The sequence below is a fragment of the Vanacampus margaritifer genome, chromosome 4 (assembly GCF_051991255.1).
Source record: "Vanacampus margaritifer isolate UIUO_Vmar chromosome 4, RoL_Vmar_1.0, whole genome shotgun sequence".
Taxonomy (NCBI): Eukaryota; Metazoa; Chordata; class Actinopteri; order Syngnathiformes; family Syngnathidae; genus Vanacampus; species Vanacampus margaritifer.
The window spans coordinates 3341429-3355000 of NC_135435.1; the positions used below are offsets into that span (position 1 = coordinate 3341429).

Genomic DNA, 13572 nt, shown 5'->3' on the forward strand with positions numbered 1-13572 from the left:
ATTACCCGGAATTACATCAACTCGCTTTAAAAAAAAAAAAGTGTCCTCTCATTTACTTGCATCATTGCGAGGACACGCAAATGTTTTTGCAAGGGAACGCAATCTTTGCAAGAGAACGCAAAGTGTTTTTGCGAGGGAACACAAAGTATTGTTTCCCCCCTACCATGTCACCTTAGGGGCTCCGTAGCTCTCACAGCCTTGTTAGCTTCGACTGGGTCAGGATATAAGCCGCTGCGGCTGTACTGGTGGACTGCAAGCGTATGATTTCACCACTCAGTTCACACCTGGCAAGGAAAATGTGGTGGCGGACCTGCTATCCCGTGCCTCCCCCGGTTTTGCGCCGGACACCAACCATGACACCTTGGAACAGGGTCTCATCCACATGCTACACACCCCCTTCAAGCTGTCGTCTCACTGCATGTACCTTCAGGCAGCATCTGCAGAAGACGCTACACCACTGGTGGTCCTCGAGGGCTGGAGTCCTGTAGGATTTGGATGTTTCCCTTCTCCAACACAGCTGGTATATGATCAGCTCATCAGCAAACTCTGCATAAGCCTGATAACGATCCTGTTGATTGGAATCAGCTTGAGTTGCTAGAGAGAAAACTCCATAACCTGCAGGACTCCGGCCCCCGAGGACCGAGTTTGCCCAACCTAACCCTACACTGACCCAGCTCCACATCTTCATTCAAGAGGGCTGGCTCGCTAAGGCGTTAGAGGATTTTAAGGGCTGTTAGATATTATTAACATTTAAATTCTTTATTTTCATATATTAACCATTGTTATACATGATTAACATCTTAATTCTTTATATTAACCATGTTGAAAGGTTTTATAGACGTGTAAAACAAGTAGTGTTGAACTCAGTATAATTTGACCTTAAGCTGGGACATATTATTTGGTCTAGAAGTTCCTTCTCTGTGGGAAAACACATTTGGTCCTTGAGAACAGAATCTGTTTCGAACACACACCCCTGACTCTGTTTTCGCCATCGCTCATGGAAAAGTACCCAGAGAGTATGTTTTGTCTACAAATGAAAGAGAGGCGGTCGGTTTTAACTATAAGAAGCCATTTTACACGCGGAAGAGACACATTCGACGCTCTGAATTCCACCTGTTAAGTGATGAATTGGAGTCTGTTACAATGTCCAGAGATCTCTGTTAGATTAAAATCATTTTTGCAAAGGTGTTTTTTCTTACATTAAATCTGTCTTCAAGTTTTGGAACACGCAAAGAGGACAAATATTTTATTCCTCTTTCAAATTGGTGACCCCGACTAAGAGCGACGTTTTGCAGCGGGGCGTTCACAGACGAATAGAGCTCCCGGCCACATTAATCACGGTAAGTGGAAACTTTAGCCACGTTTTAGGAGTTCTGTCTGTTTGAGAACGCTGCGGATAGTAAATTCGTCTTGCAAAATTATATTGAGGATGGAATTTATGTAAGAAAAATAGTGATAAATTTTGAAGTCGTTTGGTTGGACGCGAAGTCCCAGATTTCGGATTTTACCACGGTATTTGAAGTATACACACATGTGGTGACGTAGCATTATTTATAAAATGCTGTCACTTTGGATTGTACGCGATCGCTCGGAAGTCAGTTTGAGAAGCATTTTGTTTTTACAATTTTGTTTTTACAAACGATAGATACGTAGATAATTGATTTAAAGTCTATGTATATGTGTTTAAGTTGTTTAAGTTGTTTAAGTTAAGAGGAAGTCAGTTTGAGAAGCATTTTGTTTTTACAATTTTGTTTTTACAAACGATAGATACGTAGATAATTGATTTAAAGTCTATGTATATGTGTTTAAGTTGTTTAAGTTGAGAGGAAGTCAGTTTGAAAAGCATTTTGTTTTTACAAACGTTAGATTCTTGGGTAATTAGAAATTATCCTTGAATAAAAGAAAGTCAGCGGATAGACACAGCAGAGAGTACGGCTGCTGTTATGTAATCGTGACAAGATATATTTGCTCAACTTATGGAAGTCAGATTGACATAAGCAGATTTGATACGCCACTTTGAGATCAATCGCTAGGTCTTTGAATAATTGGATATTAATATTCTTAGACAAATCTGTTCAGCTGAAAGACAACAGAAATACGAATGCGCAGATGAGGATATATTACCAGAGATTGGTACGTAACGTTACGAGGGGTTTCTGCACAATTGAATCAAATAATTGTGAACAGACAGGCTATATTAGTCGATAGACTGCTTCATAATTGACTTAAAGCAGTATTTATTATTTTAAGAGGAGATCATGATATTTGTTTGTCTGTGTTCTATGTTTTGTCTTGCGATACAAAAATCTGACGTCACAATTATGTTAAAGGGACCGCGATGAGATATGTTGTTGACTAATTCTGTTATAAGTGTGACGTCACTTCATTTATAAATGTTAATACGACTTAACTACAATATAATATAATAAGTTATAAAATACGGGAGTCAATAATTAATAGAAATTAAGGACGCTCTTTTTGAAGGCGAAACAGAATTGTTTGACCCAAATGAGTTTCCGTTAAGCGAGAATATGATGACGCTATGAAAAAGTTGAGAGCGCATGCGCAGTTGCTATCGTAGTTTTGCCCAGTAAAACAGACCCGTGAATTGAAAAACTAATAAAATGGATGCACGATTGCGGTGGAATAAATCTTTTGGCGCCGTTATAATCTACGGTAAGTTAATTAAATTGATGAAAAACGTTAAAACTTGCGCCGTCGGGCGTTCGACGTAAAAATGAGATAGAACCGGTAATTTCTTCGAGTGGAACAAAAGCGAAACATAATCGTGTGTTTTTGGATAAAATAATGAATAATGCTAGAATGCTAGCTTAAGGTACTTCTGTGAAGTTATAACTATTTATATAACTTTAATAAAATAATAATGTTTAAATACAAATTACGGATACGCTTTTATTCTGAAGGACTACATGATTTTACCTGATAGTACTTCCGCAAGACGGAACTAAAGCTTCCGGATTAGATATTACCGTTAAATAATGATATAGAATGTAATTAATATTGAACGACGGGACTTGAATTTATTGTGGAAAAGGTTAGTTTATTCTAATGAGATGTGTCATTTGTTCGGTGGTTTTGGGGGCGGCGGTTTGGCGGTGAATGTGCGTGAGCGCCGGCCGCTGAGTGGAGGAGTGTTGGAGCTGTGTGTATTTTATCTTATTGAAATATAATAAGCAATTATTTAATTATAAACTTTTATTGTTTTAATATTTATATATATATATATTTTTTTTTAATTAAAAAAAACTTCTTTTTTTTAAATTTTTAATTTTTTAATTTTTTAGAAATAAAGGAGGATTTTGTTTTTGACTATTTACTGACATGTTATAACCTAATACTGTTGGGTCAGATTTTAATGTTTTCAGTCGAGTGAGGGTCATTGGTCGGGGTCATTATTTCAAAACAAGGTCAACTGGACCGATGCAACAAAGAGACCACAGCTGTTACCACCAGCAGAGGGACGTGGTGCGGCCATCCCCTGATCAGCACTCCACCTGCTCAGCCTGCCACCAACTGATGAACAGCAGAGGTTCCTGGCGCCAACTGGTGGAAAATTTCCACAATGACTGTGCCGTCATATACAAATGTGATAAATGAAAAAACTGCTCCAATGCACAAACTTCCTTAATGCATTCCTGCGTCCCGAACTGTCCTGTGAAAAAACTGCTCCATTACGCTGGTGACTCAGCCCCCACCAACAATGTGTCCTTGAGTTAGTGATACCAGACCATATGATGTGATACTGACTGTTTACACTGCACTCTATATTTTTGACAGATATAAGGTGATAACATTTACAGTAAAACATTTCGTAAATATAACGAACTGATTGACAACACTCTATACACACAGATTTATTATATTTTAAAACTTTTGATGTTTATTTTGATTTGATCTGATTTGTTTATCTCTGTCTGTTTTAAAACAGTCAGCTTTTTGGACAAACATCAACAAAAGGGGAACTAGCAAGCTTAATGGTAAAATATTAAAATTAAGGGCAACTTTATGTATTAATAATAATTGATGGATTGGCTGAAAACTGAGATTCTTTGTAAAATTCATTGGCTTAAGCTACAATATTTTTATAGTACAAAAGATAATACAGGTAAATTTCATGTGGTTTCAGAAATTGAAAACAGCTAATGTGAATAAAGATAAGATAAAATTTATTTCAATCTTAATTATTATATTTTACGCTTATTGAATTTAGTCTTTTAATATTTTCCAAATTTTCTTTTGAAATTTGAATAGTTGCTTGAGGCGCATTTACTGAATTTACTGGTTAAATGTAAAATGTTCCCCTCTTTTTAAACAAAAAGCAAGCAAAATTTATTTACTGCAGAACTTGTATATTATTAGAGTCTGAAAAATTCTCTAAAGCGATCTTTTTTCAGATGGGGGAATTATTGGTCGGTCTGGGTATATCGTCGCGAAGGACACAAACAGTCCATGTTGAATTAAATAAATATAAAATTAAAAGTTATTCTTAATGTGATAATTATAGATAGTCCGTGAGAGTGAATTTTACAGGAGGACAATTGGGGATTTCCTTGACCATAGAGAAGGAGTAAGTTTTGGCAGAGACGGCGAAAATAAGGTGAATATGTTCCATTTCTATTTTTCCCTGGGGCCCTGGGGTTAGATGTTATTTTTTGATTTTATTTGTTGACGAAAGTTGCATTTATTTAATGGCTGGAAGCACATTCATGCCATATCTATAACAGTAAATATAATAAAACATTTTCAATAATCATTACACTCTGTAAATAAAATTGGCCTCGTCAGATTTGAATTGGCTAAGATTTTCATTTTTGCATTTATGAATGTGCTTAGGTCATTAAAGTCAGCCAAAGGCTGGATTCTAATTGAATGTCACAACAAACAGAATTTCTTCCCACAGGACAGGCCTACAGAACTTTACTAACATTTACTAACTCCAAACTAATAAAACTACCAGATGCTCTTTCAAAAAGAAGGGATGTGAATATGTATATTATTAGTGACTAAATGAAAATATTCTGCACCCAGATGATGAAAAAGTCAATATGGTCCAGTCGACGGGGGGCACCTGGTTCCACATCTTGCCTATCAGACCTGCCGGGGGTCCGCCTTCTACTCAACCCCCACCTTCAGGAGCGAGCCACCAGACGAGCCAACCGAGAAACCATTCAACTGTTTGGAGCCACCTGACGAGCTGAAGACATCACTCAATGGAGATTGAGTTTCGCTGAGGACATCCCTCACTGGAGATAGGAGGAACGTATCCCTTTTCCGGGGCGGTCCACAAAGAATGAGTCACACCTTGGGCCCGGTGATCAACCCCTGCATCTCTGGCAGTTGATGTGGGTTCTAAAAAAGTTGAAGGATCCATCCATCCATCCATTTCCTTGACCGCTTGTCCTCACGAGGATTGTGAGGGTACTGGAGCCTATCCCAACTGAACAGGTAGCCAGCCAATTGCAGAGCTGAAGGACTCTGTTTGAAAAAAACAAATGCAAGAACGAAAACGGAACTGACAAACGTCAACAAAAACTTCCCTAGCCCAAACGACAACAAGTCTCCAATTGCGTACATAATGACACTCTTTCTCATACTGACTGTCATGCCAATTTTCTATTTTCTGAGATCCCCACCACAATTTTGAACATAATCACAACACATTGTCTTCATATATGATATGCTTATTTTACTGAAAAAATCTTTTAAAGAATCACATTGTTTTGACATATGACTGACCTCCTCTCCTGCTGAATGTTTTCATTTTTTCCTTCCTTATGTTGCACCTGCCATTGTGATGATGAAGATCCCGCTGGAATGTTTGTGTAAAGATGTTTAAATGTTTAGTTATTGGGCTTTATTTTAAATAAGCCCAAAGGGTGGACTGTTAGATATTATTAACATTTAAATTCTTTATTTTCATATATTAACCATTGTTATACATTATTAACATCTTAATTCTTTATATTAACCATGTTGAAAGGTTTTATAGACGTGTAAAGCAAGTAGTGTTGAACTCAGTATAATTTGACCTTAAGCTGGGACATATTATTTGGTCTAGAAGTTCCTTCTCTGTGGGAAAACACATTTGGTCCTTGAGAACAGAATCTGTTTCGAATCCCTGACTCTGTTTTCGACATCGCTCATGGAAAAGTACCCAGAGAGTATGTTTTGTCTACAAATGAAAGAGAGGCACTCGGTTTTAACTATAAGAAGCCATTTTACACGCGGAAGAGACACATTCGGTGTTCTGAATTCCACCTGTTAAGTGATGAATTGGAGTCTGTTACGATGTCCAGAGATCTCTGTTAGATTAAAATCATTTTTGCAAAGGTGTTTTTTCTTACATTAAATCTGTCTTCAAGTTTTGGAACACGCAAAGAGGACAAATATTTTATTCCTCTTTCAGGGCATACTTTCATGTTGGAAGGATGTCTGTGTGGCCAAGGGGCTTTGTACTGTGGTCCCATTGTCCTTGAGGCCTCACATCTGGTTTACGAGGGACACCTGGGTGTTGTGCAAGGGCCTGGTCTGGTGGCCAAGCATTGACAGTGATGTGGAAGCCATCATCAAGCGTACCTTGCCAGTGGCAAAACTGGCCACTCCCCACCCCCTCCTCTCTAACCGCTGGCATAGCCTACCAACCACTGGACTCATATCCAGGTGAACATTTGGTGGTATATGACCTCCACTCCAGTGTTTGCACATTGGGGCGTGCCAGATGTTGTTACGACCGATAATGAGCCCCAGTTCGTCTCAGCTGACTTTGCTGCTTTCATGGAGAAGTGCGGAATAAAACATATCAGAACCGCCTTGTATTACCCTCAGGCCAATGGTGGTGTGGAGAGGGTTAACCAAACCTTCAAAAATGGACTGAGAGCACACCTTGCAGACGACCTTCCCTTTTCTGCGGCACTATAGGGAACTTTGTTACACTACAGAGCAACGCCACAACCGGAGCCTCCCCAGCTCTCCTCATACAGGAACGTGAGTTGCAGCTTTATCTCGACCGCCTTCGTCCTCCAGTTAGGGCCACTCCAGCATTGGCGCGCTCTCTAGCCAGCAGGGTAGCAGCTAAACAGCAACATATGAAGCAGTGGTTTGATGAGAAACGCTGGGCGAAGCAACCCAGCAAACACGTACAGTTGGGGCCCATATGGACACCACATGGGGTAGTTGGGCTTTGGCTGGGCATGGGCTTAAAGTACCACTGATCGTCACACCCACCTAAGTGGAGCGAAATTCGTTCTCTGCATTTGACCCATATCCTGAAGAAGCCGTGAGCAGCAGCAGGGGCTGCGCTCGGGAATCATTTGGTGATCTAACGCTCCAATTCCAACCCTTAATGTTGCGTATCAAGCAGGGAGGCAAATGGGTCCCATTTTTGTTGTCTTTGCTATGACCCGGCTGAGGATTGAACCCACAACCTCCCAGTTTAAGAGTGGCCCACTAGACCACTGGGCTTAGAGTGGGCTTCGTTGTTAGGCCCCACTTGGGAAGTAGGTGGGCAGTAGATAGGCTAAACTAAGAATGGGCAATAAGTGGGCTCTGGCTGAGCTTTACTCCAAAATATTCAAAATTTACATTTTGTACAACAGCAGGGGCGACGGAGATTACTATATTTCTTTACAATTAAATAAGATCTTCATTTGGGGAAAAATGCACACACAAAAAAATCTTTATTCCAAATTAATATGTAATATTTGTATCAGTAATGGGCCCTTTCATACAAGTTTGATAGTGCAAGATTAATATTCATATCAAGTTTGATTATTTGAATCACTCAGAAAAGCCTAAAAACATATTTTCTTGCGGAAGCAGCCCTCACACCACCGTCAGGGGACCTTCGCGAGAGAGCGGGGACAGGCTGGTCTCACCGCTGGCCAAGGGGACCGCCGCTCTTTCTCTCAGCTTCAGCGAGCCGACAGGCTCTGTGGAAGGACGGCCGTGTGGGAAGCGGCAACCGACTTTGCCAAGGCGGGCGAGACAGAGAATAATGTAATTGATTATGCCTGTTGTAATGGCATTTTTTACATAAAGGTGGAATTTGGTGATCATATATTGAAAACGAAGCGCAAAAAAAGCATGTAGCATATCAATATTTCTTCAGGTGCAGACATGAAAGACAGTGTGCAGACCAAAGTAAGTAGCGCAGGAGAGCCTTGGCCACGCCCAACTCATTTTGTAAACAGAAGCGCTTGGAATCAGGTTGGCCTTGGCCACGCCTACCAAAATCCACCAGTTTGAAACTAGGCTCACAGTAGACCATCTTGTGGAGCCTGTATTTGTACAATAATTTCAGAAACAATTCAGAATTTAAACAAACAATTGTTTTGATACAGTATCAGGGCATCCAGAGGATGGTTGTTATCGCTGCAAAGCTCATGTTAGGATACCTTATATATAGATTAATATAGATATGATTTATATATATAGATTATATATTAGTTTTAAGAATGGTCATGTTTTATATTTAATATTGTGACTTTTTGGTGGAGGGTGTGGCCAAATTCTTATGATTCACTCCAACAACAAACACTGATCTTAAAAATATATATACAGTATAAATAAATAAAATTTTACTAACCACATAAGATTTCATTAAGAATGTATTCAGTGACCAAACTTTTTTTATTGACATTCACGTCATTCAGTATTCAAGTTTGGCAGTTCAACAAGAAGTTTCATTCCTTGCATAATAATGATTAGGACCAAGTCAGTCGGTTGTTTGCTGTTAAATTAAAGTATGCGAGGGGCATGTATTTGCCTCCTTTGGAGAATTTGTTGCTACCCTCGGGCACAGGGCGGGACATGCGCTCAAGCTTGTAGCACGTGAGCATGCCTATCGTTTTGCACGCAAAAAAAACTTTCTTTCACAAACTAGGTGTACAGTTTCTTTTATATTCTCCCCTTGATTTATTTTTTAACCTTTGATGTATTTGACAAGCTGATAATATAGGGAATACACTGTCTGTATGATACAGGCTATTACTAGTAGGCTACTTATATGGTATTATTACTATGGTATTTTTACTGTCCATGTATTTTGATTTTCAACGTTGCGAATGCTGGAAATGTATCAGTGTGTTCATACACAACACATAATTTGTTCAAATAAGAGATCCGATTACATGTATTTGCTTTATTCCCTGTCTTTGGCTCCTGATATAACAAGCAAGAGACTTGATAATCAAGCCAATTTTTCATGGTACCAATGAATGTATTATAACAGGTCTCCTCTGTAATTTGTTTCTCATAATGAATATATGGTCCTAAATTTAAACGTGATTTCAGTGTAACTGACAACCAAATGTCATATTTTCTTTTTAATTTTTTAGCAATGACTTTCTATTGTGCATGTACAATATTTAGAGCTTGTATTTACAACACAAAATCCACAATAACTAATTTCCATATTATGGGCCCTGTTTTATCAAGAGTTAAAATCTATAATAATTTTATTTTAAGTCCATTCACTTTGTACAGGCTTAAAATTAAAATCAATTATATTTTTTATTTTCAATTATAACGCTTGACAAAAGGTCAAAGGCTGTATTGTGCAGTCCCGCCTACTTCAAATCGTGTTATTTTACTAGTTTTACTTTACTTTGCACAGCAATGAGTGTTATTTGCGTTCCAGTCCTCTCGTTTGACTTTCACTTCCCACAATTCCCTCCTCTGTGGGTTTCCAGTGAACCGATGCATCATAATACCGCTGGCTGGTCGTTGTGAGTAACAAGGCATAATTGGAACAAGAAAGTGGAAACACCTATTGCAAAACACAACGAAATCCCAGCAGCAGGGTAGCAACCTGGCGTCCATATTTTATGTGACCAGCAGTTGACCAATCACGGCGTAGGAGCTCTGAAACCGAGTTGGCCTTCTCCTCCTCTCATGAAAAGTTCTTGATGTTGTTGCTCTTGTAAGTATTCCATTTGTTTGCAATGGACCCCCAAAGTTCCAGTACCCTAACATGGCTAGGAATGTAAGGGCCCTTTATAGATGCTTGCAGCTCTAGTTATTATATTAATTATTGTATTTTATCATTCATGTACAGGCTACAGCACTTTCTTATAGCTACGGTTGTTGTGCAGTTCTGTACAAATAAAGTTGAGTTTTAACTAATTACATGTCGTGTAGTTATAATTGCCTAGTTATTTAAGGCAATTTTTTTTTATTTTTCAGGCTGGAGCAAACCGAGTCGGCTTCCGTGAACGTGTGGCTTGATATTTTTTTCAAAGAGTGTGACTTTGTTTATTTTAGTCACAAATTCAGGGCACCACAATGTTATAATTAATTGACTGAAGGCGACTCTTTGTGGTGATAGTTTGTTACTCATGTCTATTTGAAGCTGGATGAATGAAGTGGCCCAGAAGCAGCTCCTTACTGTCTCTTAACAGCAGGGGCAAGACAAGAGGTCACGGCATCATTCCTTCCCTCATGAAGTCATAGGCACTAACCACTCCAACATACAATCACTACATAGCAAACTGGGCAAATGCCATTCTTTAGCCAGGCAAAGAGCGGGGCCACAGCCGGCAAGAGCCTTCACTGTGGCCTGTACGACTGTTGTTGCTGAGAAACCAATTATTAAGTCCATAAATCTCCATATGAGCATGTCCTCTACTTAAAAATCTTTCCTGTTCCTGTCCAATGTTTTTTTCAGTGAGCAGAGAGCTCCCCACCGCCATATTGACTAAGTTGTGACAAAGCTCAGAATTGTCCATGGCCTTCTCCTAATGCTACGGTCAGGGCGAATGCATGCGTTTCTCTCACCGCAATTAGGCGGGTAGGTGTGAATCCGTACCGGGAAGCATGGATGATGCGTTTGACAGGACGCGAGTTGGGGCCAAGCACCTACAAATTCGGTATTTGCCCATACGCTTGCGTTTAAAAACTTGAACTCAAAGCCATATCGTGTAGCGACAGCCAATCGGCATAGAAGCTAGCAAACAAACGCTCACTTTTGTAATTTTCTTTATTGGTGCTGACGACATTTATGGATATGATATAAAACCCTTGTGATAAAAATGCATTCATAAAACTAAAAGCTAACTACTGACAACAACACAAACAGATCATAACCCTGATTGGTTAAAAGTAACCTTGGTCCCATTGCTGCGTCATGACACTTGATGGTGTTGACAATTCAGTGTTTTATTACTTACATAACCACATAATCAATATTTAGAATCTGAGAAAAAAAGTTATTCACACAAAGCACATTGTTACACGTAACTTTACCAGATTTCTCACCTCACTCCGTCACCTGATTCGTTCCACCCTGAAGGATTGTACAACCTGGTTCTCAAAAATTATTTACACAACAGTGCCTTGAAAAAGTATTCATACCCTTTGAATTTGGTTTAACACATGAAACATCAACAAAATACAATCAAGTTTGTAAGGTCACAAATGAGAAAAACGTTATGAATACTTTTTCAAAGCTTTGTATATTGAAAGGCACTACACTGGTTGGATACAGCCCACAAAGACATGGAGACATAAATGTTGCAACATTCCTAAGAAACAACAGCAAATAATAATATACGCGGTTTATGAGCATTCAGATCATCTTTCTCTTTTGTTCCACTGGTCTTTTTTGGAAAATCTGTGTAATTTTTGGGAAGTTTAAAAATTATCTACAAATTGGCTTGTTGCCCTTATGTTCATTCAAACCATCAATTTTCTGTATCCCCATCCTGTTCATTGTCAACTCACCTATAGTTTTTGCATACCTGTAACAAATCAAATCACACGCAGTAAAAGTTTCAACATGACCCTTCTTGCTGCTCAAGGCCACGTAACAAAAAAAAGCTTGTGTATGATCATTTTAATTACAATACCAATTTTGTTTGGCCAGGAAGGACATTATTATTATTATTATATCAATTTTCAAGGTTGTGGGTGAGCTGGAACGTAGTGTATTCAATTAACCTCAGATGTTCAGTTTTAGAAATGTGGAGGGATATATATATATATATATATATATATATATATATATATATACTGTATGTGTCCACCATATTTGCAAGATTAAAAAAATAATCTTATTAATTAAAGGTTTTAATGAATCAACATACAGTACTGTGCAAAAGTCTTTCATATGAATTTACTATACTTCTGCCCACGCTTAAATGGTAACAAAAGTACAAAGATGATAATAATAATAATAATAATAATAATAATAATAATAACAACAATAATAATAATAAAGAGGTGAAGAGAAGACTAACTTACTAGCTAACTAACATAGTCGTGGATGTGAGTGTGAAAGTATGTATATGGGTGTGAGAAATTGTGTATATTTTAACAATGAGGTAAGCTTCTCATATTAATAGAACCTTTTCACATAGATAAATAACTGCTTTTGTCATCTTTTTCAGTGGTAGATCTCCGTGAATATTGTGATGTTTGCAGTCCAGCAGTAACAGCAGGTAGAAGTCACAAACAAAGTTAGACTCACTCTAGAAACAAAAGTGGCTAAATGCATTTGTACTGCTATCAATTTAGCTAAATTCATTTTATAAACCTGGACCATCAGTATCCAATGCACCTGTGATTGTACTAAGCTAGTATCGTTGTTGGGACTTTCAGCACCTCCTCCCATCACGGCGAGCGCCTCGCACGTTTGTTTCGTTGGTACAGCTTTGATGCTGGAACTCCTTCCTATTGAGCAAGTACTGTCGTGGTAATACTTGTTGTCACTCCAGAATAGTGACCTCCTTTTCACTCTCAATAAAGATATGCATATCATTGAGATAACTGGCATTTTTAGATATATATATTCCTTTAAGCAATGGCACTGCATGTGTGTACATGTGTCATCCATGGATCTGCAGCTGCAGTTGCTCTTCCTCCTCATCCATGTCACTGGTTGGACCATCTGCATTATCAGGGCTGAACCGAGCTGATCGCATCTTCCCAAACATACCAGGACTGAGCTGCTGCCGTCGAAGTCTACAAGAAAGATACGTGCACTGCAATTTAATGAGAATAAAACAGTGCCCGAAAAAAACATTCTTCTAGTAAATGCACATAAAGGAATTCCCGATTTTTTTCCCTTAATTTTTTTTTTTTATCATTAAATCTCACAGACAACCCAAGCTCAGAATGACAATTTTAATTATTAAGGGAAAAAAGCAGTTGACCTTGTTGAATCATTCGCCAGTTTTTGAAAATCTGATTTAAATCAAGGAATCACTGAAAGAAAAAGTGACGTAGTCTCCAACAGCTAAACAAACAAACACATCAAGATCCAAAGAAATTCAAAAACAGAAACAATGTGATTTGAACTTGATCAGTCTGGAAAAGGTTACAAAGCCAAGTTCGAAAGTGAAAACCACTGCAGAAAAAATTAATAAATCAAACCTACAAAATTCACAAAAGCTCATCTCACATTTGCCTTGAAACATACCAGCATGTAATAAATAATTAAATTATAGGGGTGTCAGGCGATAACATTTTTTTATTGTAATTAATCGCATAACTTTAATAGTTAACTCACGAATAATCGCACATTTTATATCTGTTCTAAATAAATACAATATATTA

The 13572-nt window shown here is 38.3% G+C and overlaps 1 protein-coding gene across 2 annotated transcripts in view; it reads right to left on the bottom strand.

The window, feature by feature from the left end:
* Positions 1 to 10978: 10978 nt before the first annotated feature.
* ccdc102a (coiled-coil domain containing 102A) overlaps positions 10979 to 13572 on the bottom strand; it is a 39575-nt gene continuing 36981 nt past the window's right edge. For both annotated transcript variants that reach the window (XM_077564188.1, XM_077564187.1), the window contains exon 10: positions 10979 to 12978. In XM_077564188.1, coding sequence (XP_077420314.1) covers positions 12843 to 12978 — 136 coding nt within the window. In that variant the 3' untranslated portion in view covers positions 10979 to 12842. The remainder of the gene's footprint in view (positions 12979 to 13572) is intronic.